The sequence below is a fragment of the Vicugna pacos genome, chromosome 35 (assembly GCF_048564905.1).
Source record: "Vicugna pacos chromosome 35, VicPac4, whole genome shotgun sequence".
Taxonomy (NCBI): Eukaryota; Metazoa; Chordata; class Mammalia; order Artiodactyla; family Camelidae; genus Vicugna; species Vicugna pacos.
Genome location: NC_133021.1, coordinates 27,714,570 through 27,738,738, shown reverse-complemented (window position 1 = coordinate 27,738,738; position 24,169 = coordinate 27,714,570). Strand labels below are relative to the sequence as shown.

Here is a 24,169-nt window from a genome sequence, read left to right as displayed (position 1 = left end):
CAGCACAGATGTTTTCATCAGTTTCTTAACATCCTGCTCTTACGTGTGTGCATACAGCTAATGATTGCCACGCACCTGAGAAACACCTTTAACACGGAAGACGCATCAAAACCAGACAAGAAGAAAAAAGGCAACTTTCAAGAAGCCAACTCTGCAGAACGGTGAAAAAATCCAGAAAGATGATCACGAATACCCTCAGAGGGATCACAGGAGAGACTGAATCCATAAACAAGAATCGGATGCTGTTTTAAAAAACTCGGAGACAGTAAAGAGCCTCAGAAATTAAAACTACAACAGAGGAGATGAAAAGCAAAATAAAAGCCTAGAGATCAAGCAGAGAAACTGGAAAAGTACAATAAAAAGTCAAAAAAAATTTTTTTAAGCAGATCATTAGAAAATAAGTGTGGAAGGCCAGCCTCTGAGTAATGAGTTCCACAAAGAGTAATCAGGAAAAGCAAGGGGGAAGAAATGATCAGAGTAAACAAGTGAAAGAACCCAAGGAAATTTCCTTAAACAGGAGGCGAGTTTCCAGGTCGGAGGGTCCGTGAGAAGGACCTGAGGAAGAATAAAATTGGCTTATGCCAAGGCCCAGCCCTGTGAAGTTTCAGTCACTGGAGACCAGGATTGATCCTGAGAGCCTCCCAGAGTGGAAAGCACGTCACATAACAAAACTTGAGGAATCAGAACAGCCACAGCCTTGGAAGCCGGGAGACAATGCTGTGATTCCTCCCAAATTCCAGATGAATTCAGAACTAGAATTCCATACCTAAGACCAAGTGAAGGTTACAGGAGAATGACAGTGTTTTTAAGAAAAACACAAGGTCTGCACCGTGGACTCCCCGCTCCCACCGCATGCCTTTCTTAGGAAGCTGCTGCAGGGGCAGTGGGGCTGGGGGGAGGAACCAAGAAGAAAGACGCAGAGCCAAGGAGACAGAAGAGAAGAGAGAAAGCTGCAGGAACGCCTGGCGAGCGGTGACATCCCCAGGATGTCAGCTGTGCTGTGAACCAGCCCAGCTCAGAGCAGGCCACGGGGATACATCAAAGCAGAACACGCAACACAGAACACGAGCAAAGCAAGCAAATAAAACCAGAGCTATTATTAAGCACAGGAAAAACTAAAGTTATGAGAGAAAGCATGTATCTGTGAGTCAATTCCTCTATGGCAACACACACATGCACATACGCACACATACACGCACATAGATACGCACAAGTATATTAATTATATCGGTATTTATAGTAGCAAGAAAACAAGAAACCACCTAAAATGTCCAACAATAAGGATATGGTTGAACAAGTCAGGGCACATTCACAGACGGACTGTTAAACAGCCATTTTAAATGGTGTTTTCAAAAAATATACTGTTAAGTGAAAAAAACCCAGATAAGAAAAATGAAGCTGTCTTAACTTGGTTTAAATAAATGCATACTTCCTCTATCCACACATAAAAAATACTGAAAGGATATAGAGTAAAATGTCAGGAGTGGGGGAAAATGAAGGGAAATAACAAAGAAATAGGAATGAGTTAAAAGTCACTGCTTCCAGTGAGTAAGAAATGGGGGAGGGGCACACAGAAGGTGAATGCTTTTCATAAACCGTATAAAACGATTTGACTCTCTAAGGTGAGCATGCACTTTGATAAAAACAACAGGAAAACTATGGTGGAAGCAAAGGTGACTAGAGCTGATCCCTATGGTGCAGAATAATGCGTTTCACACTGTGATCCCAGAGGCATTCAAATGCCCACCTACCCAGGCCCGTCACAGAGCCCGCAGTGGCCAGTTTTAGAGACCTCTCTTTAGCCTCAAGCACAGAATCCACCTGTCTGGGGGACAGTGAGCACAGAACACATGCAAATTGCTCAAACCAGCTTGGCCATGTTAGCGGCATCCTGAAGGAAGTTGACTCGGGAGGAAGGAGACTGTCTTCAGCCTGGGTTCCAACAAGCAGGTCTGACAGAATACTGCTGGAGAGAGACACCCACCGCACAGGCCAGGGAAGCAGAGAACACAACAGGACGCTGCTAGGGAGGAGAAGCAATACACATCTGTTGGATAGAAACCTATAACAAGTGCAGGGTCATAGGACACGTGTCTGCTTTGGCAGACACGGCCGTGAGTTCTCCCCAGCGGCTGGGCCAGCTCACACTGGTGGTTGCACAGCCCTGCACAGTAGGTCTGTGCTGGAATCTTGTTCTGATATGCAGTCCATTCCGAGGAAGATGAGCAGCACTGAGATTTTTTTCCCCCTGTAACACTTAACTGGCCATTTGGAGATCCTCTTATGAAGTGCCTGTTCAAGTCTTTTGCGTTTTTCTATCACTTTGTCTTTAAAAAGCATAATTTGTAGGAGTTCCTTTGTGCATATTAGGTAAAAATCCTTTGTGGGCATATTTGTTGCGAATGTTTTTTCCTACCCAGTGGCTTGCTCTTTCTCTCTGTTAACAGGAGTCTTCTGATGGCTAGTCCTTAACGTTAACGTAGCACCATGTATCAGTCCTGTCTTTCGTGGTTAGAGCTCTCTGTGTCCTATTTAAGACACCGCTACCTGCTCCACGGTCATGAAGGTATTTGCCTGTTTTATCCTAAAAGCATGATAGCTTTTAAACCTCCTTATTTAGTGCTACCATTCATCTGGAATGGACTTCTGTGTATGACGTGAGGTCACGATTCACTGTTTTCTACCCTGATACCCAAGTGTTCCAGCACAGCTCCTTGAGAAGCGCATCCTTTCTCCACCACAGGTCCCCTCGGTTGTGAATCAGGTGACAGTGCCTGTGTCGGTCTGTTTCTGGATTCCATTTTCAGTTCATTTGTCTACCCGTCTGTTCATACACCGATAAAAGAGTTTTCATTATAACTTTATAATGTGTCTCAGTATCTGGGAGTTTGAAGCCTTCCTGCTTTGCTGTTCTTAAAGTCCGTGCTGTTTCTTGGCCCTTTTTTATTTCCAGGAAGAGTTCCATACCAGCTTGTCAGCTTCCGTATACAAATATATACGCACATACCCACACCCCTGCTGGGACTTTGGACTGCATGGAAGTTCCTCAGATTGAGCAGAACCGATGTTTTACAGCAGTTTCTCTCTCCACACAGAGGGTCTACGCCTTCATTTATTTAGATTAGTGGCCCTTTAAGTGTGGTCCTTCGCCCAGCAGTGACAGCAGCACCTGGGAACTTGTTAGAAATACAAACTCTTGGGCCTCATCTCAGATCTACTGACTCTGTAACCTTTAGGGTTACAGTGTGTGTTTTCACAGGCCCTCTGGGTAATACTGATGCACTGAAGTTTGATATGCATTGATTTGGTCTTTATTTTCTCTCAGTAGTATCTTGTATTTTCCAGTGTAGAGATTCTACACAGTTTATGTTATGTGTCTCCTTAGGTATTTGATGTTTTTCAATGCTGTTCGAAACAGTGTCCTTTTAAAATTTTCTAATTGTTGCTGGTCTCTAGAAATACAAGGTATACTGGCCTTGAAATAAATAAATTGAACACATTTGCTGCACAATACTAACAGTTCATCTGTAGGTTTTTTTCCCAGTCTTCTGCACATACAGTAGTGTCTGTAAATGAGAAGTTTAATTTCCTCCCTTGCACTCCTCATTCACGTTTTCATTCTGCTTTATGGTACCACCAGGGCTCTCCGGTTAGCTGAGCAGAAGCGGCATCTCTGTCTTGTTTCCAGTGTCAGGAAGTAAACTTTCCCTATTTCACCACTAAGTAGTGTTTGCTGTAGTTTTTTTGGAAAAATGATCTTTATCAAATGAAGAGAGCTCTCTTCTGTTCCTCGTTTGGTAAATATGTTTGTCTTTAAAATAATGAATGGGTTTTGAACTTTGTCAAAGAGCTTGTCTTCGTTTACTGCAGTGGTTCTCAGCTGGGTGTGATTTTACTCCCCACGGGGCATTTGCCAACGTCCAGGGACAGTTCTGTTTATCACCATTTTCTCCTTTATTCTATCAATGTACTGAAGTACAATGATTGATTTTCAGCTATTCAACCAACCTTGCATTCTTGGAATAAGTCTAACTTGGTTGTGATATTACTATGCTTTTTATACATCATTGATTTGCTCACACTTTGTTTTGAGTTTTTGCGTATAAATTCACAAGACAGGCTGTAATCTTCCTTTCAGTGTAATCAGATTTTGTACGCGTTTCCTTTTTTAAGTTTGACTTTAGGAAACAATGTGCCCTAAGAATTTGGTTCATGGCCTATCTTTCTGCTCCACTTCTTCTGAGATTGGATGGGTCAGGGAAGGAACACACAGATTTAAGAATAATTTTTCTCCAGTTGAAATGATGACAGTTCCGTATTAACTAGATTTCTGTAATTTTATCCATTTACATACCTAGCAGTTGTGCAGACCCTAAGGACTTCAGTTTCCCCTCTAATAAGAGGGTCCGTGTGAGGGGACATTAGGAGAGTAGCAAAGTGAGCACAAAGCATTCCTTATTTAATACTTTTTGTTTCACATTTATACAAAATAAATGAATATTTAAAACAAAATGGTTCAGTGCCATTGAGCACTAAACCAAAGAAGAGAGGAATGGGTTTTAACAAAACCCATAATCTTAGCAGTCCTCTATGTCTGCACAATATCTGACTAAGGAATTTACACTCTATTCTGAGAACTCTGGGATGGATCTGGCCCTGCCTACCTTTTGAATGTCATCTCCTCCTCCTCTCCACTTTGTACTCAATAGCAGGGCTGGTCAACCTTTTCAATCAAGGACCAGACAGTAAGTCAATATTTTGAGTCTCGGCAGTCTTCACGGTGGCAATCATTCAATTCTATCAATGTAGCGTGAAAGTTGTAGGCGATATGTAGATGAATGAGTTTAGCTTTGTTACAAGAAAACTTTACTCACAAAATCAGGAGGGAGTCCAGATTTACAGTCTACAGGCTGGAGTTTGCAAACTTTTGCCCTATAATCACATCAGATCACTTCCTATACCTGTTTCTGTGGCAGCCGTGCCCCTGCCTGCACAGCCACCTCTCACCTGTCCTTCCTGGTCCAGTTTACATGTCACCACACCTCCAGCCTGCTCCCACAGCACCCACTGAGTCACACATGCAAATATTTCAGCAGCTAGTAAGCACTGGGCAATGTAAACACAAGGGTGTAAATAATGTTCCTGCTGTCTGTTTTAGCCCATCTAATGAGGGCTTCAGACAAGAAAACAGGCAGTTGCTTGAGAGGGTGGCAACGGCCACGACAAGGCGACTGTGGGTGTTACGGAAACAGTACAGGTATCAGTTCACACTTCGGGGGAGGGAGTCTGACTTGGAAAAACGCTGGAGGGGAAATGATAATCAATAATCTGAAAGAAGTGGATGAGACTTCCACCAAAAGGGATGAGGGACAGTTAGACACGTATTTTGGAGAGATCGTATTGGTCAGAATGTGGGAAATGGGAAACTGTGGGAAGCTGAATATGGAAACAATTTAGACAAAAGATAAAAGTCACCTAAAGTGCAGCAGCAGTGGTGGGAACAAGGAGAAGGAGGTGGATTTGAGGGATATTTAACGAAAAGGGTCAAGTCCTCCTATAAAATTCTGTTTCTTACTGTAGTTGTTCATTACTCATGCATTTTACCTCTGCCAGACCTGAACGACCATAATGTATCTGTGAACCATCCAAGGGCTTAACGATTGCCTCACGTCCATGAGGCCGTCATCATAACCAAAGGGCCAGCTCCCTCCTCACTTTGTAGGTCTGTCCTGCCCCTCTGGCGACCAGAACGTGAAACTTTTGTAAGCAATCCAGTGACGCGACTCCTTTTGTGATTTTTCTAGATTTGCTGCAGGCTGGTGGGGTCATCTGGAGGGTCACAACATCCAGTGCAGAGCACTCCTGCGCCCTCTTTTCTCTGTATACCTTAATCGTGCTAGATTACCTGCCCCAGTCACTCAGCACACACCACCCCCAACGCGTTTATCTCCCAGATTCACGCTAAGACTTTGCAAGTTTTTCTTCTGTCCATGCAGAGTAGTTCAGTTCAGTGATTCAACAACAACTAAGAAAAAAAACCTCCGTGAGTCTAAAATCATTAGAGCTCTTAGCATGACAAAGATCCCTCGAGTTAATAATGACAACCCCCACGGATGTCGTTAGGGTGACGTGATGATGGTAACAAACCAGAACCAGAAAGTCTTAACCACAACTTATTTGTTGAATTAAAATTCTTGGGAATTAAGTTAACGCTCTCTACCCTTTCCCTCCTGCTTGGACCCCCTAACTCAGTGTTTCAACAGGGTTATTCCCAAGAGTTTTAGATCACCTACTTTGGGGGGGGGTATAATCATTTCTCTTTGGTTGCACAGACAGTAGGATTAATTGGGCAGCTGGCCTGTGTCAGCTTAAGACACATGCCAATTTCCCACATCAAGGGAGGGGCAAAAGTAAGGATGGAGGGAGGGTATAAACCCCACAGGTCTCATTCAATCTCACAGCAAGGAGCTCTCAGCAGAGGATTTCATTTGGAAAATAAGCTTAGAAAGAGAAGCTCCAGGTCAACCATTGTAAGTTCTGGGACAAACTGCACGACTCACAGGCTGAAAGATGCAACACGGAGATCAGTGAGTCCAGCTCCCTCCCTGGAAGGTGTGAAAACCTGGTTCAGAGGCAATGCAATGACTTTCCAAGGGTCGCACAACTATTTATAGAGCAGCCAAGACCAGAACTAGTTCTATGCTTGTCTTCTGGTTTGTCCTATTTATCTCTCTTTCTAATCACATACTAATCTCAGATCTGTGCTCGGATGCCTGCATATCCCACACATCTTATCCCAGAGTCCCTCAAGCTGGCATTCTGGCCTCTGTGTTCTTATAAAACAGGAGACGCAAGTCACTTTTAATGAGGCTGCTCAGAGGTCAGAGTCCTGGAGGATTGGAGGACCCAGACTCCCGCATTCTCAACTGATGCCCTGTCTCTGGGGTTGAAGGCTGGAGGGCGGGCTGGTTGACTTGTCTGTGATCTGCTGGCCTTGAGCCTTGACCCTAGGGGTGGGGCCAAAGCCACTGTGGACTCAGTCTGTTGCCTAATTCTCCAAACAAGAAGCTGCCCTCCAGTGAACCTGGACTCTGCTGGCACCTGGGGGAGGAAAGAAGGCGGGAAGAGAGAAAAGCCCGATGCCCAGGGCCAGGGAGCAGGGGGTTCAGGGCCAGAAAAGGGGCACGTAGCCCTCATCTGAGGGAGTTCCTGTCTGCTCCTCTGTTCCAAGGAGAAGCTGATGCCGCCTCTCAGACCGGGACGCTGAAGGGGAGGCCGTGGGCCGTGGGGAGCAGGCAGAGTGTGAAACGCAGTGGTACATCCCCAGAGCCAGGAAGCAGATGAGCGGTTGCCCAGGGCCGGGGCAGCTGGAGGGAAACAGGGAGTGACTGATGGTAGCACGCGGTTCCTCCCAGGGTGACGAAGGTGTTCTAACCTTGGCTGTGATGATGGCCACACACCTCTGTGAATCTCCTAAAAACCACTGGATGGCATTCTGTGACAAGTGAACCACATGGGCTGTGAATTACATCTCAGTAAAGGTGTTATACTATAGATAAGAAAAAAGCAAGGCGGAAGCCTGGTGGCCCCACGTGAGGCAGGAAGCAAGCTGGTGCCCTGGCCGTGGTGGATCCTGCTTGACCGCTGATGCTACTGGATGTGAGATTTGCTCATGTGGTTCCCAAAGAACTAAGCAGATAGGAAATGAGGATAGAAGAGCAAAAAAAAAGCTCTCCTGGGAAAGGGTGCACTGCAGAAAGCCTAAGTTTGTCCCTAATATTTGAACAGAAGTAGGCTGCTAGCAGGCATTTAAAAAAATTTCCCCCTTCTACAAACTGAGCTTTTAATGCACCAATTTGGCTGTGGAGTAAAAGGAAGTTCTTTGAGGCTACAGCTCTCCAGATGCTGAAAGAACTGTCTAGAAAACCACCCCTCACCGGTGCTACCCCACCCACCACGCTGACTTCAAGTCTCCCGGGGAAACAGTTTTTGCTTCAAGAACTTGGGAGCACGCACATTTCTACCCTGATCTGTATACTATGACCATGAATAAATAATTCCTAATATATTCAAACCAGAAAATTCAAAACACCAGATCTACTAAAGTAACTGTAACACACACCGTGTAGGTCTCCCCTGGGGGGGAGGACAAAGCCCCCGTGTCCGTGAGGTCTGTCCACTCCCGCATGAAGATGAGCAATAGCGTCCATCTAGTCCCCATGAAGCGCCAAGAGGAACGTCCAGATAAGCTGGGTGACAAAGGTTTACATCGAATCCCGCCAGTGCTTATAAAAATCCGCAGTCCCAGACATAACCTATGAGAGTATGGATTTGGGACAGGAGCTTTGTCTTTGGGGGAAATGGCAGTGAGAGAGAGAAAAAAAAAAATCTTTGGTTGAACAAAAAAAAGCCAAGAAGGCTGAAAATACTCATACTCAAATAACCCACACCTAAAAAAACTGACTGAATTAATTCTTCTGTTTTGATTTTCTCTTAAACAAAGAAACTGGGTTTAGCTGCAGACTAAGACAATGGCGGTAAGCAAGTCCTTGTGAGGGAGGGAAAAAAAGGACCAGCAGAATTCATCTCTATCTTAAACCAAAAAAAAAAAAAAAATCAAAAAAATTACAAGAAGGATTATGATGGCTAAAGAAATTTCTCGAGATGAGCCAAAATCTGCTAACCCCCAATTCCCTGGGTATTTCTTTGGCAGAGTGTGATTTCATGGTCACATTTTCCTTTATGGACACCAGAATGATCTCCCTGACACGTGGGCAAGGCTTTACTGAGTTAAAAACCTGAGTTGATGAGAGGACCCCCAGGAGCTGACACACAATTCAGGGGCAGCGAGAAGACCGCAGAAATCAGCCTCTGTGTTCTTCCTGCGTCTCTAGGCGCCACGCTTACTTTGGCGATCTCATAAGAAAGACCACAAGTGCATGTGGCGTTCCCCCCGGTTTCGGTATAAGGCTTAATTATGGGCATTTCTAACTAGTCCCTGTTGTCATTTTTTCAGTATGGTTAACTTAAACCTGTACTTCTGGCTGGAAAGAGACAGACACAAACCAGTGGGGGATGAGCTATGTGTAGAGGTTTGATTACAGATGGACAGACTTGTGGCTTCGAAGGATTACAGTTGGGCTCGCTGGCCGCCTTCACCTTCTCCGCACCAGTGGTATCATAAAGCCATCGGGCAGAGAGCGCGTGGCGTCAGGCGTTGAGACCCTGCTTAAGCTGGTGTTACAGGTCCCAGAGTTTGCATGGCTGTCATGTCACTAAGATGTGAGTTCCCGAAAAGATTAAAACCTCATTTTATTCCATCATCCACCTGGTCTTGTGAGGAGCGGGCATTTACTAAATGTTCAGTGAACTGAACTTCCATCAAAGCCATTCAGCTTTGTCTTAAACTAGCTGCTCTGACCAGGAAGTTCTGGGGTCAGTCTGGGCAAGGAGCCAGAGCGGAAAGCACCACGGGGCCACCACTGACCAGCCTGCGTCTCCTTTCCATCCTTCTGCTCTGTGTCCTCTCCTTGAACTTGTCTAGTGACCAGTGTGTCACCTTAGACTTAGGCTGAGCCTGCCACGAAGAAAATGTCTTTTTTTTTTTTTTTTGTATGTATCTTTTTGCTGAAGTATAGTCAGTTTACAATATGGTGTCAGTTTCTGGTGTACAGCGTAACGCTTCAGTCACACATGAACATACAGATATTTGTTTTCATATCCTTTTTCACCATAGTTACTATAAAATATTGAATATAGTTCCTTGTGCTATACAGTAGGAACTTGTTGTTTTATCAGTTTTATATATATTAATTAGTATCTGCAAATCTTGAACTCCCTCTTCCCCCCTGGTAACCATAAGTTTTGGAGGAGGAGGAGGAGATGGGCTGAGGAGGATGGGGAGAACCTATTTCTCTTTTGTAAATAAGTTCGTTTGCCTTTTTTTCAGATCCCACATATGAGTGATATCATATGGTATTTTCCTTTCTCTTTCTGGCTGACTTCACTTAGAATGATGATTTCCAGGTCCATCCATGTTGCTGCAAATGGCATTATTTTATTACTTTTTATGGCCGAGTAGTATTCCATTGTAAAAATATACCACAACAACTTCTTTATCCACTCATCTGTTGATGGATGTTTAGGTTGTTTCCATGTCTTGGCTACTGTAAACAGTGCTGCTAGGAACATTGGGGTGCACATATCTTTTTGAATTCAGGTTCTCTCTGGTTATATACCCAGGAGTGGGATTGCTGGATCATATGCTAAGTCTGTTTTTAGTCTTTTGAGGAATCTCCATACTGTTTTAGAGAAGGTCATCTCCTAAATTTAAAGACTTTTTGTGAACGTTCCCAAAGCTTGTTGATGCTTACATAAGGGTCTGGATTCTGAGAGAAAGGGATACAAAAGCATTTATATTTGTAAAGGAGTTAGCCATCTGTTTTAAAGTGAATTTTATCCTGAGAGGTGTTTCCCTTCCCCCAACCACTGGACCTGGAAGGCCACGGTGCCCTGGTGTGGGCTGATCTCTGCCTTCAGGTACGGTGCTCCCAGGCTCTGAGCAGCCAAGTTACCACCAGGTGGGGAATGCTCTGGATTTGTACAAAACTTCAGAGGATTAACACTGAAGTGCCGCTCCTCAAAGCCAGTATTCCAAAAATGTCAAGCTAGTTACCCCAAAGGATGTTCTAAGATATTCCCAACAGGAAGGCAGAGGCAGCCAACATTCATGCACACCGAGTGCTGAAGGAACGGTCACTCACCAGAGTGAGGCTCCTGGAACGCGAGCTGCTGGTTCGACTCTCCAGGCTGCTCCCTCTGCTCAGGTCCCTGAGCCTGCAGCTGGGCGACAAGTCAGGGTCCATCTCCCACGAGTCTGATTTCTGGTGATGGACAGGCATTCCCACAGTAACCCTGGGCGTTGGTGTGATCACAGGAAGTGGGGAAGGGGCCGGTGTCTCATGCCCAAGTCGTAGGTCCCCTCTGGAGGAAGAAGCACAAGGTGACAAGGGTCAGTGAGCCCAGACAGCGAAAGCCTTATTCCCCCAAGACGAACGGGCACCACAAGTTAGAGTCGGCTGGCACACAGCCCCGACTGCTGAGACTAAGATAATTAGGACCCCCTAAACCAACTTGTTTACTGATGCTCATTTCCATTTTCCCTTTATCTCCTTCTCCATTATGAAGATGTAAGAAGTATTTTTAAGTAAAGATGGGTGTACTGAAAATTACTTTAGTGCTGAAAATTTGAAGAAATAATGTTCTGGCACCTTCCTTGGCTCTTAGGGTCTATACTTAGGGTCAAGCCCCACCCCACTTAGAGTTTCCCTGTGCTGCTTATCAGCAGAAAAATGGATACATTCTAGTCTTTTCTGCCTCAGACCCCACGACCACAACATTATGGTTCCTTTCCCAGCTTTGATAAAGTTCAGAGTTGAGCAGAAGTGACAAGAGCTGATAAGTTACTAATAGAAGTCTGGCTGACATTTCTGAGATTCCGGACTCACTGGAGGCTGTGAAGCTACTGCAATGTCTACCTAAGGTGCCAAGGTCCCATCGGTAAATACCATCAGGAAGTTCATGTTTTCACTTTCAGGAACAAAGACACTGAAACTGTCCCTTCCCAGCCCCTTAGCCTCATACAGTCCTCTGTCTGTTGGAGCAGGAAATTCAGCTCAGCCCCTCAACCACAGACACTGAGTTCAACAAAACCTCCTAGAAAACCAAAGAAGACATAGAGAATGAGGGAATAAGCCTCCTGTCCATTCATTACATCAGACCTGACGCTGCGGCAAACGAAGAGATGGATGCTCACTTCCTCCTAGAGGTCAGCGCGGCCAAGATGCCTTACGAGTAACAATACTGCGGAGCAGGTGGGCTACAACCACCACAGGTACACTCTGGTGTGCATGTGTGTGTGTGTGCATTAGCCCTCGCATGTGTATTCATTTTTAATAGAAACACAACCATCCACAGAGAAAGCTCAGGTAGCGCTGAGCACCTCTGGGAGGGCCTCGCCATTTAAGACTCCCAAGATTACTGTGCAATCTCAGAGAAATCCTGAAGCCGCTGGAACAGGCGAACAAAAAACCTACTCCTCACGCCACTGCTCGGCCCGTCCCAGGGGAACCAGCCCAGGTCAGAAGCGGCTACGGAATGGAGGGGTCTAAGTGCCCATACCTTTGGAAAGTGGCCAGGATTCCAAATGGTAACAAAAAGACTTAAGAAAATGTTAAAAGTTTTACAACTTGTTTAATAGTAAGAAAGCCTAAACAATATATAGACTTTATAATAAACTGTCCACGTGGCCAACAGTATGCAGCCGAGATGCTCAGATATCTGTGGTGGAATGCTCCCAAGTTTTGCTCTAATACATTCAGTGCCTAGTGAGAATCTAGTGTACACACACACACATACAGTGGACACACTAAGCATGCTGATGGCAGGTAGACAGATGGAGGTGTCACAGCTCCATCGTGGGGGCCCTGGGGACGGGACATACAAAGGAGACAGGCTGACTCTGAGGCTCCCTCTGCTCTGCAGATTCCTACCCAGTGACTCAGCTCTTCTTCATTCCTGAACTCAGTCAGTCCAGGGGGCTCCGAGGGAAGGAGGTAAGGTGGGGCAGAAAGTCCTCCCCACACACAGTGGGAGGAAAGGCGGGAGGTCAAGGGCTGCGCTGATTCACCGCCAAGGAAGGACCCGCCAGTGGAGGGACAGGATGTGGAACGTTGCTCCAGGCCTGCACACAGGAGCACGTGGGGCCCTCCATGTGGCCGGAGGGCGGTGACAACCACACCCTTCCAGGGCACAGCTTTGTCTTGTGCTATTATTGTAGAAGCTCCTCTGACACCGTAACCTGTAGTCATTCGACGGAAGCGAAGCAGAGTTCTCCAGAGGGCAGAGCTTGTGGGGGAGAAAGTGAAAACATTGGTTCAGGGTCCTTCACAGGCTCAAGTTGTCAATCTTCTTTCATCTCTTGAGGAAGGGGGACCAGGAGCTCCACGTCCTCGTTCCCCAGGAACCAAAACTACAGAATCTGCAGAGGGCCACGGTGGAGAGAGGTTGTCTAAGCAGGAGGGCAAAGGTCTGTCGTGGAAAGGGGACACCGTGAGGTCAAGGAGCCGGACCACACACACTGGGCAGAGGGGCCAGAGCCGTGAGTCTGTGAGGTCTTTACCACCTCAGAAGCCTTAGTCTCCTTGCTCAGTCAAGGGCTCACTGTTTATGTCTGCAAACAGTCCACTTCATGAAAAGGGAGACTTTGGTCAGACTAAGAAGGCCCCGTAGATGAAAAAAACCCAATTTCTTCCAAGGGCGTAGAGCAAGCTCGCTAAGGAGTCATGACACGCTAACACCATGGGAGGGGCATGTGAGCCATTGGTCGGCGCTCTGTTGATTCTCCTGGCCTTCCCGTTTGTTTCTCAGCATCTACTAGTAACATTGCAAGATAGTTTATGACAACAACAACAACAACAACAACAAAAACCCCTGAAAGTAACCTAAGTGTTAAAATACATTCTTTACTTTTAAATAAATAGTGGTTAAGTAAATTATGGTACCTCCACACACCTGAATACTAATCAGCTGTAAAAAGAACGAGAAAGCTGTGTGCTGATGAGTAAACGTCTCCAAGTATCTTACTGAGCAAAACCCACAAAGTCTAGGACTATATATGAAACACCACGCTTTGTGTAAAAATGGGGAATTACAGAATAAGAATGCATATGTGCCTCTGCTGTCGTATGCATAAAGAAATTCTGGAAGGACACAAAGGTCAAGAACAATTGTTAGGTGTGAGGGGTGGGGGTAAAAGGAAGACAAGAGTTAGATGGAGAGTTTTTAGAAATAGAAATACCTTTCTATTTTTTTTTAAATTGAAGTACAGTTGATTTACAATATTATATTAGTTTCAGGTATACAACACGGTGATTCAAAAATTTTATAGATTATAGTCCATTTACATCTATTATGGCTACTGGCTATATTCCCTGTGCCAACCAAAGCCTTGAAATTACTCTCCGTCAACCTATGGATTCCAATCAAGGGCAAATGTGGACCAGGAGGGGAGTAACTTTAAACATGAATAATGAATCTGTTAAAAAGTTGGCCCCAATAACATTGGACACACTAAACCAGTAATGCTTCCTACTATTAACTTGGGATAAGGACCAGTACAGATGCACACACTTGCACATCTACAGGTGTAGCCATGACCAACACTAACTTCAAAAAGGGCCAATGCACAAATCAACAGCTGAAGTAAATATGGAGTAACTCTTCTTTAGTTTGGGCCCTTTCTCAATGTCAAGGGGAAAAAAAATGCCTTGGAAAGAAAAGAATGCTTCCAAAAACATTCACTGAGCAGACTAGCAAACTAGGACTGGATCCCAGCACAGAAGGTCAAAGGAAAATCCTTTTCAGGTAGAGGCTGGTTGTTGCTGGGATGGCTGAGGGTAGAGACTTAGTTTTGTTCTGGAGTTTTGAACAGATGACGTGGTCAATGGTTTAGCGTCCTTTTCCTATGCTGCTCCTTTTTCTCGGAACTGGGTTTTTTTCCCCACTTCTGAAAATGTCTTCTGTAAGAATTTAAGACCTTACATTCTTAACTGGCACTCAAGGATATTACCTACAATTAAACACTTAAAAGGCTAGTAATTTTACTTCTCCAAAAGAATTACCATGTTTTATTTAGGGTTTTGTTTTTGTTTTTGTTTTCAGAAAAACCTCTTATTGAACAATGTAAAAAAACAAGGTTGGTTTCAGACTGACTCAATTGTGAAGTTTCAAGCATGAATGGGAGGCAGTAATTAGCTTACTTACGGCCGCGCACCATATGAAAGTAAGGAATTCACCTACACGGAAGCAAACGCGTTCACACTGGAGGCCTCGCCCAGCGAGGTGGTTCACAGGCCCCAGGGGAAGAAGTTTCCTATCACCAGTTTACTATCCCTGAACAGAAGATTCAGACATCAGACTTGCCCAGCATAACACCCTCACCTGAAAATAACCTTGACTGTATCTGAGTTTAGTTACTAGTAACAAAAGGTAACGACCCAAGAGGAGGCAAACACAAAAGTATCAACAAGAAAATCCAGTTCCATCTGATGAAATGTTTGCAAAGATAGATACTTCACATTTTTATCCTTAGCTCATTTTTATTTTTATTAAAAAAATTTTTTATTTTTAAAAATTTTGGGGGGGGTAGTTAGGTTTTTTATTATTATTAATGGAGGTACTGGGGACTGAACCCAGCACCTTGTGCATGCTAAGCATGTGCTCTACCACTGAGCTCCACCCTCTCCTTCAATATGTTATTTATTATTGCATTATAAAAAATATTTTTTGTTTTGTGGGAAGGAGGTTTAGGTTTATTTATTTGTTTTCAGAGGAGGTACTGGGGATTGAACTCAGGACCTTGTGCATGCTAAGCACTCACTCTACCACTGAGCTATCCCCATCTTAGCTTGTTTTTGTTTTTTTTTTACTTGACATTCTACATGCCTATGGCATTTCTGGATTGCTTAGCAAATATTAAAAAAAAAAAAACAAAGGAAAAATCCCAGTTTAAGTTGTTCTTCTTTTGTTAAACAAGTGTGTGTACTTTCCCTTTATTTATTCAGCAAACATTACCAGAGCACCCGCTAGGTGCTCCTCAAAACGTAGACCTTCTTACTTGGATGTAACAATTATATCTTATTGTTTCATAATGCACTTTTCTTTTTCTTCTGAGGAGCTCAATTCTTAGCGGAGTATTTCATTCCTCCTCACAGCGAAAGTAAAGCTGACTTCAAGCATGTTCATGTAGCCCTGGTATTTACAACCACCTGGTTGGACCGGAAGTCGAAGTCTGATTTACATTTCTTATCTCAGGTTGAACAGATTTAAGTCCAAGCCTGAGGGGAGCCACGCTCCCTCAAGACCTGCTGGGTCGACCCACTGCGTCCAACTCTTAACCCCATCTTCCCCGTAGGGGCATCTGCAGAGGCTCCCTTCTCCCCAGGCTCTTCCTAGATGCCTCCTGGAACCAGTAAGAAAGTACTCAAGTCAGTCCCTGCAAATCCAGGCCTTGAGCACAAACTCATACCCCAGTTTCAGTAGAGGGGAAGAGATGAGGAGGCTTTGGCATTTTTCAAGGCATATGGGGACAACCAAATGCTGAAAAAACTGGACGACTCTGACCAACCCTGAAGCTGATGCCAACATCGGCCTCTCAAGGACTGCCTGTCAGCCTCCCTGGGAGAAAACTCAGCACCGTAAGCAGCTCAGTAGTGGAATTTGATAATGACTCAAGTTCACTCCAAATTTAACAAAGGCCTCTTGGCTACTGAAGCGGTCAGACCCATACACCTCACCCACCTTGGAAAACAGACAAACAAACAAAAAACAAGACTAACATGAGAATTAGCCAGGGAGCACAATATTTAACACGCTGCATGTTCATGTGAATTGTCAAGTTCCCCCAACGACATTCTTCCAGTGGTTGAGAAGGGAAGGGTCTAACATCTGGCCCTCAGCTAGGAGATTTGAATCATAGGAAGCTGCTACTTGCATGGGTCAAAAGCAGTTGAATACCAGTAATCTTATACGGTTAACCTAGCAGTTTTGGAATTGAGTCGATAACTAACATTGTAAAAAAATGAAGTGTTCCCTGAAAGGGAGTCTCTGTTGAAGTATGGCTTTATTACATATAGAGACCAAAATGTTTTTCCTCAGAAGAGACCTCTGAAATCCCAAGGGGAACCAACAAGGGGAAAGAGCATCCCACACTCGTGTCCACCTCACAGTCAATCTGACTGGCGAAGGGATGCTGCCCGTATTAGCAGGAGCTCAGGCAACAAATTAAACGGTTCCCTGGTGTGTGTGGAGGACAAAACTGAGGTCAGAAAGAGCTGGATTTAGGCCTTGGCTTTCCACTCCAGAACAATGTTTTTTTTTAAACTTTTTCTGCAGCAGAACTTCTATGGGACGTAGGACATTTTCAGAGCCAGCCCCTTGTTTGTACCATTTTATCTCCACCTTCATCTTTCTCTCCTCCCTTCCTTAACCCTCAACACCTCGCTCGACTTCAAGTCACTGCCTTGGTGTACAGACATCTCCTCCACGGCAGAGCCAGAACACACGTCACTCACCACCGGTCGATGGTTAGTGTCCCCAAACTCAAGGCCAAATGCTTCGGCATGATAAGCGAAGCCCCGGTCCACCATTCTGACTTTCCACTCTCCTGCCCTTGTTGGCCTGGCTCCAACGTGACAGCCTCCAATAGGTGACGGACACCACCGCAAGACGGGGCCCCTCTGTCCTCCGCTCCCCGAAGACTGGCAGGCCTCTGAGACCAGCTCCTACTTGACATTTGATCTCTGTTACCAGATCCCAAGTTTCTCAAAGGCGAGGGCCACAATTCCTGACCTCTGTATTCCTAGTCGTGCCCAGCACAGTGGGAACTTAAATGTTCATGTAAGCTCTTCAAGCCCTCTGTATCTTCCCAGAAAATACCAAATGTGCCATTTTGGAAAAGAGCAACAAACCAAATTCACCTGTTTAGTATGAAAGAGCACAGAATCCTTAAAAAACTAAAACCAGTGTTACCATGTACTCCAGCAATTGCATTCCTGGGCATATAGGCAGAAAAGACAAAACTGTAATTTGAAAAGATACATGCACCCCAATGTTCATAGCAGCACTATTTATAATAGCCAAGACAGGGAAGCAATCTAAGTGTCCATCAACAGATGACTGGAAAAAGATGATGTTTTATGTGTATATATACACACAATGGAATATTACTCAGCCATAAAAAAGAATAAAATAATGCTATTTATAGCAACATGGATAGGCCTAGAGATTATTATATCGAATGAAATAAGTCAGACAGAGAAAGAGAAATATTATATGCTATCACTTATATGTGATATCTAAAAAAATGATACAAATGAACTTATTCACAAAACAGAAACAAACTCACAGACATAGAAAACAAACTTATGGTTATCAAATGGGAAAGGGGGAAGGGATAAATTAAGAGTTTGGGATTAACAGATATATACTACTATATATAAAATAGATAAAGAACAAAGATTTACTGTATAGCACAGGGAAAAATATTCAATATCTTATAATAATGTACAATGGAAAAGAATCTGAAAAATACATACAGAACTGAATCACCTTGCTGTACACCTGAAACTCACACAACATTGTAAATCAACTACACTTAATTAGAAAGAAAGAAAGAAAGAAAGAAAGAAAGAAAGAAAGAAAGAAAAAAAGAAAGAAAGAAAGAAAGAAAACACAGGCATCTTTCCTTCACACAAGATAATTCCTTTATAAGTTGTACAAAATAAACTATTTTACATACACTCACAGAATTAGGTTTGTAAAGAAGAGCTGAGGTGACTCATTCATCTATAATCTCCAGCTTCATGGTCTGAGAGGGCCTGAGAAGTCGCTTAGTCCTGCCCCCAATTTTACAGACCAGGAAACCAAGGTCCAGAAAGGTCAAGTGGAGAACCTGCCGGGTACACAGCTGGTGTTGAAACCTGAAGTGGCGAGAGTTAAGTACTGCTCTTTTCCCCTATGCCAGGCTCTATTGATCGGTTAATTTAAAAATAATAATAATTTTAAAATAAAAAATAAAGTGTAATCTGCAAACATCCAAAGAGAAGCACATGTTTATACCTCCAGTGGCTACTGAGTGATCAGCACACGGCAGGTGCCCAGACTACAAATACAGCTGAATGAATAAATGAACAGCTCTGGCCTTTGGATCAATAACTAAAATAGATGGAATATCAAATATTTCAAAGCACTAGTCAGACAGCTAGCCTCTGGGAGGAACAGCAGAGGCCTGCAAGAGAAAGCAGAAAAAGAAGCCAAACAAAAGCAACAAAACGAAGGTTTGAGAAGGAGTGGATTATTCAAACCAAGCCCTATTTCTCCAAAGAATACCGGGAAGTGGCCAACAAGCCCATGAAAAGATGCTCATCCTTACTGGTCATTAGGGAAATGCAAATCAACACCTTGGGACACCACTTCATGCCCACTGGGATGGCAATAAAAAGAAGAACACGGAAAATAACAGGTGTCGGTGAGAATGTGGAGAAACCGGAACACTCAAACACTGCTAGTGGGAATGTAACATGGTGCAGCTACTGTGGAGAAGTTTGGTGGTTCCTCCTAACGTCGCTACTCACAATAACCAAAAGGTGGCAACAGCCCAAATGTCATGAGGTGATGAATGGATAAGTGAACTGTGATACAGCCACATAATGGAATGTTATTCAGCCATGAAAAGGAGTGAAGAACTGACGTGCTACAACATGGATGAATCCTGAGAGCATTGTTAAGTCAAAGAAGCCAGACACAAAAGACCAGGTACTGTATGATTCTATTGATATGAAATATCCAAGAAGGCAAATCCACAGAGACAGAAAGCAGATTAGTGGTTGCCAGGGACTGGAGCAGGGCAGGAATAGGGAGTGAATGCTTAATGGGTAAGGAGTTTCCTTTAGGGGTGATGAAAAAGTTCTGGAACTAGATAGTGGTGATGATTGCAAAACATTATGAATGGATTTTTCTTTTTTTTTTTTACACTTTAAATATGTGCAGTTTATTGAATGTCAATTTTACAGCAGTAAAACTATTTGAAAGAAATTTTTAAATAATAGGAAAAGATACATTAAGCAACTATCAAGAGCAGCAACAACGAAAAAATCCCTTCCAGCTGTACTGCATCAGGCAAAACAGATTTTAGGGCAAAAATCCTCGTTCGTGATAAAAATAACTATATAATGATAAAAGTTCAATTCCTATTAGATATTGCATATCTAACAATATAAATTTACAAATATATATTGCTGGATATTAAAGTAGAAAGTTGTAAATACAAGTAGTCTCAGAATATTTTAGCTCAAAATATTAAAATAGAAAGTTGTATAAACAAATGGTCTCAGAATACTTTTTAGTTCAAGTACAAGGAGATACTGACAAAGACCCCATTATAGTGGGATCTTTCAATATACCTCTCAATTACTGACATGTTCCGTAGACACAAAGTTAGTGAGCAATAATGCAGTTAATAAGGTTCATTTAACAGACATCTGTAGACCTCCACAGAACAGAAATGAAAGAAAACACATTCTTCTCAAACACATATGTGACTGTACTTAATGCCACTGATTTTACACTCTAAAATGACAAATTTAATGTTATGTGTATTTTACCACAATTAAAAAGAATTAAGAGAACCAGTCGACCCAGTGGGAGGGCCGCTGTAATATCCAGTCTGAAGATACGTATTAACAAGGAGCTATCACACCCCTGTCCAATAAGCCAGAATGCTGTACCCTACACATTCCTTTACCACTGATCCCTATAGCTCGGATTATAAACCCAGCACCTACTTTCTCAAAACAGGATTCAAGATTAATGCTGCGGCTCTAGGAGGGGGACAGTGGTGTTACTGAGAAGGGCAGGTCATGAGGGTTCCCTACTGAGGCTGCTACCGGTGATCGGTGATCGCAGCGTCCTGATCCCACTGTGTCCCTGAGAACAGCGGCCGTTCTCCGGAGCCCAGCGGATTAGCCCAGATTCAGGAGGGGAAAGCTGCAGTGTTCCAGGCGTAGAGTCACCGGGCCCATCCTCCTGAGGACACGCAGGCGGCTGTGAAGCCACCAGCACTGCCACCAGAGAGGTCAGTGGAAACTGAAATGAAAAGCTGCCCTTCCCCAGGGAGGGCACCTCGCAGGGGAGGCTCAGGCTCTGGGATGCTCCTGGGATCCCCCGGCATCCCTGGCGGCCGACCCACAGCCGAGTGGCTAAGATGCTCTTGAACTCTTGTTCCAGAGGATGCCTGGTTCTCAGCTCTGCTCCACCCAAGCCTTTCCCCTGTCTCTCCTCGGGCGTCAAGGCTCATTCTATCTCTTGTAGTTACTTGAGATGATCTTGACAATCAACACACAGTGCCACCCATGGGCTCCTTAGGTGTCTGAGAACATTGGAACCGGGGCCAGGTGTATCTTCAGCTCCCAGTGAAGGCTTACTTGATCTGGTTTTAATCAGTTTGGGCCGTGTGGCTGTTACCTAGATGTGTTTGTGTGCCCCATGACTAGTTCCGTGCTCAGCACGTTGTAGGCGGTCAGGCAAGCTGGCAAACATTGCTGAACGAGTTAATGAACACGCAGAGCCTGCACTAAGGCAGGCAAATCCTCCCCCAGCACCCCCTATCCTGGAGTGAAACACCCACACATTTTCTTAAAAGCATCTCTCTCTTTCCAGCCTTCTCGAAATTATCTGATCTTGGCTTTCTGATTTCTAGTAATGGAGAAAATGTGTTACTTTTAAATTATCAGCATCCAAAATTTCTCCAAAAAAAAAGCCCTGAAGCCCTGTTACCTAGACATATACACAGTCCCTTACAAACGGCTGTTACTGGTCTGAGCAAGAAAATACACAAGATTCCATACATACAGTGTCAAGTCTGGCAAGAGAGATTTTAGACAACTCCCACCCTTCCCACCCAGTCCCAAGTAAATAGGGCATTTGTTTGTATTTCCACATTGGCCTCGTGAACCAAAATACCTCCTCCACCTAGAAAAACAATCTGTAACATTCAGACATGGAGCTTTGAGGGCAGACTTTTCAGTGCATGCTAGAGCACTAAGAACGTAGTGCTTAAAAGATTAAATAAAATGAAGCAGAAAAGCATATTTAATTAACTTAGGTTTTCCTGCGACCATCTTCCTCATGTTTACATTTATACCTGGTTTGGTGTTTCTATAACTTTAAGAAATACAGATCTTTAAAAAAAAATTGTTCTCCATTAAAACTGGAGCCAGAGAAACCTTCTTCCTACAATCTCCAGCAACAGACCTGGACGTTCTATTCTGTTTAGGCGGGGAAAGACACAAAAATCATTTTCCTTTATTCACTTTTAGGTTTTCGCTGTGCACCAAGTAGGTCCTGGCAAAGAGTTAAATGTTTTCTGGGGTTAGTTCCTGCGGTTTAAAAAAAAAAAAAAGCCTAGATGCTTAAATTTAGACTCCTTCAAACAATACTGGGAAACTTTCAAAGCCTTGGAGAAATACTGCAGTTTGTTTTATTGCCTTTTGTTAAATTGCATCACATTGGCCACATCGTCTTCTCTATTTTTCAATCCCTCCTGCCCCAGCTCAGTGGCAGATCCTACACGTTCCCGCGTGATTCGGTGACCTGTTGGGGGTAGGGGGTTGGGGAGTGGGGGCGGGGACGAAAATCTGGTCACCTCGCACAGGACCCAGGTTTAACAGGTGGCTTCGGCCACCTCCTTCCAATATGAGGCTCCCGCCCTCCTCTCCGCGGTGGAAGGGACACAGCGCCCCGGGAGCTAGAGCGGTGCGGCGGCAAGCGGGGCTGCGGAGAGGGCGATGGGGACAGCACAGGACAGGACAGGACAGGACAGGGGTGTTGGGACAACCCAGACAGTTCTGCGCGCAAAGCCAGAAACGCGCCACGGACCACAGAGCGTCCCCCGCCGGGACAGCCTCAAAGTCAGAGCGCGACGTGTCCTCCCCACCTCCTCGGAGCCACGGTGCACGCGAATCCCCGCAATCCCAAAGGAGGCACCGGCTTTCCCAGGTGGGAGGCCACCGGGTGGACGATGGCCCCTCGGGCGGCGCCGGAGTCCTTCCTAACTTCCAGGGGACGATCGCGACGCGGATGCGCAGGAGAGCGCAGGAGGAGGCTCCTGCCGGGAGGGCACTGGCAGGGACGCGTGGAAAGTGCAGGCAGCCGGCGAACCGGAAAAGGGGGTCTTCCTTCCCCACCTGGACCCAAGCCTTCCCCGCCCCGCTCCAAACGCCGCCCCGCTCACCGACGTGCCGGGCGAGGGGCTCGGCTGCCAGGATGCCCTCCGGTTTTCCAAGCCCCTGGCCGGATCCAGAAGTCCGCACTCACTCGGCAGGAGCCCCCTCCCCGGGACCGCAGGCGCCCACCTGGACCGCGACCCGGAGCCGAGCCCTTGCGCTGCCGGCTGGTCGGTCCGCCTGGCGCGCGCCTGGCCGATCCTCCCGGGCCGCCCCGCCGCGCGCTCCCCGCCACCCCGACTCACACGGCGCGCGCCCGGGGCATTTAAAGGGACAGGCCCCCGCGCCGGCGGGGCCCCGAGGCCGCCTCTCGCAGGGGTCGTCGCTGTCAGTGCCAAGTTTGAACTGGGGAGGACCTGAACAAACCCCTACCCCAACTCCGAGTTACACACTCGGAGAAAAAATAGGGATTTGCTTTTGAAGCTCTGAATGAGACAGGACATTTTTTCCCCTCCTATAGTTAGTTTTGAGAGGTTATTTTCTATTTAAGGATAATAATAACTACCACATATCAGAATACTTGTTACCCTCAGACAAGGCGTTTAACACACACACATTCAATTTAATCCTTGGAACAATGCCCTGATTTCTTATCCCCATTTTGCAGAGGAGGAAAATTGAGGTTCAGAGAGGCAAAGAAACTTGTGCAAGAGGTTTTTGACCCCATTGCTTGGTGCCATTTTCTTATCACCGTGGAAATAGCCAGAGGTTAATAGCTGGTTGTGGAAGGCTGTATTAAGTTGGTGGAAGTTAGTATTACCAGTGTTTCCGTGGGGTGGAACCACTCTGTACGAAGGGAGAAAGCAAAGAGTTATGGGATTTTATTAATTCTACGGCTGGGGATGTACTCAAATAGCAGACACTATTACACTCCTTTTCAAAGTACTCTTTGTGCTTATTCCCATTTTACAGAAAACTAAGGAAGGAAGTAGTTGGTTGCACAGAATGACTGAGTCACCCGCAGCACTCAGGGCTGAGCCCCAATTCCTTCGTCCTTACGTCATTTCTTTGCCCTTCCTGGGGAAGAGATACCTGATTAAAGGGAAGACAACTTTTTCACTAATAACTCTGGCCTCATCTAACTCCTGCATCTTTAATTAATGTTTACAAAGCACTTTAATCTACTCCAGTTGCTAGTTAATTAGGCAAGTATTATTATCCTCCTCTTTTTGAACCAAATCCAGGAAAGAATCAATTCTGTCAGTCCCTAATCCTTGTTGAATAATGGGCCTAAGGTTTCTGTTCATGTGGTTTTTTTTTCCCTCTTAAATTTTGTTCCATATTGTGTTAAACACCAGTTCGTGTATCATGAATCAGCTTAGTAAAAG

The 24,169-nt window shown here is 44.9% G+C and overlaps 1 protein-coding gene across 2 annotated transcripts in view; it reads right to left on the bottom strand.

Annotated features, from left to right (window-relative positions):
- PROSER2 (proline and serine rich 2) overlaps window positions 1-23,093 on the bottom strand; it is a 28,897-nt gene extending 5,804 nt beyond the window's left edge. The window contains exons 1-2 of one of the 2 annotated variants that reach the window (XM_006208857.4): window positions 22,850-23,093; window positions 10,764-10,983 (exon numbers count right to left, since the gene is read on the bottom strand). In XM_006208857.4, coding sequence (XP_006208919.1) covers window positions 10,764-10,901 — 138 coding nt within the window. In that variant the 5' untranslated portion in view covers window positions 10,902-10,983; window positions 22,850-23,093. Of the gene's footprint in view, window positions 1-8,122; window positions 8,272-10,763; window positions 10,984-22,849 lie in introns of those variants that run through there. The other variant, XM_072955025.1, reaches the window with a different exon arrangement.
- Window positions 23,094-24,169: the final 1,076 nt, after the last annotated feature.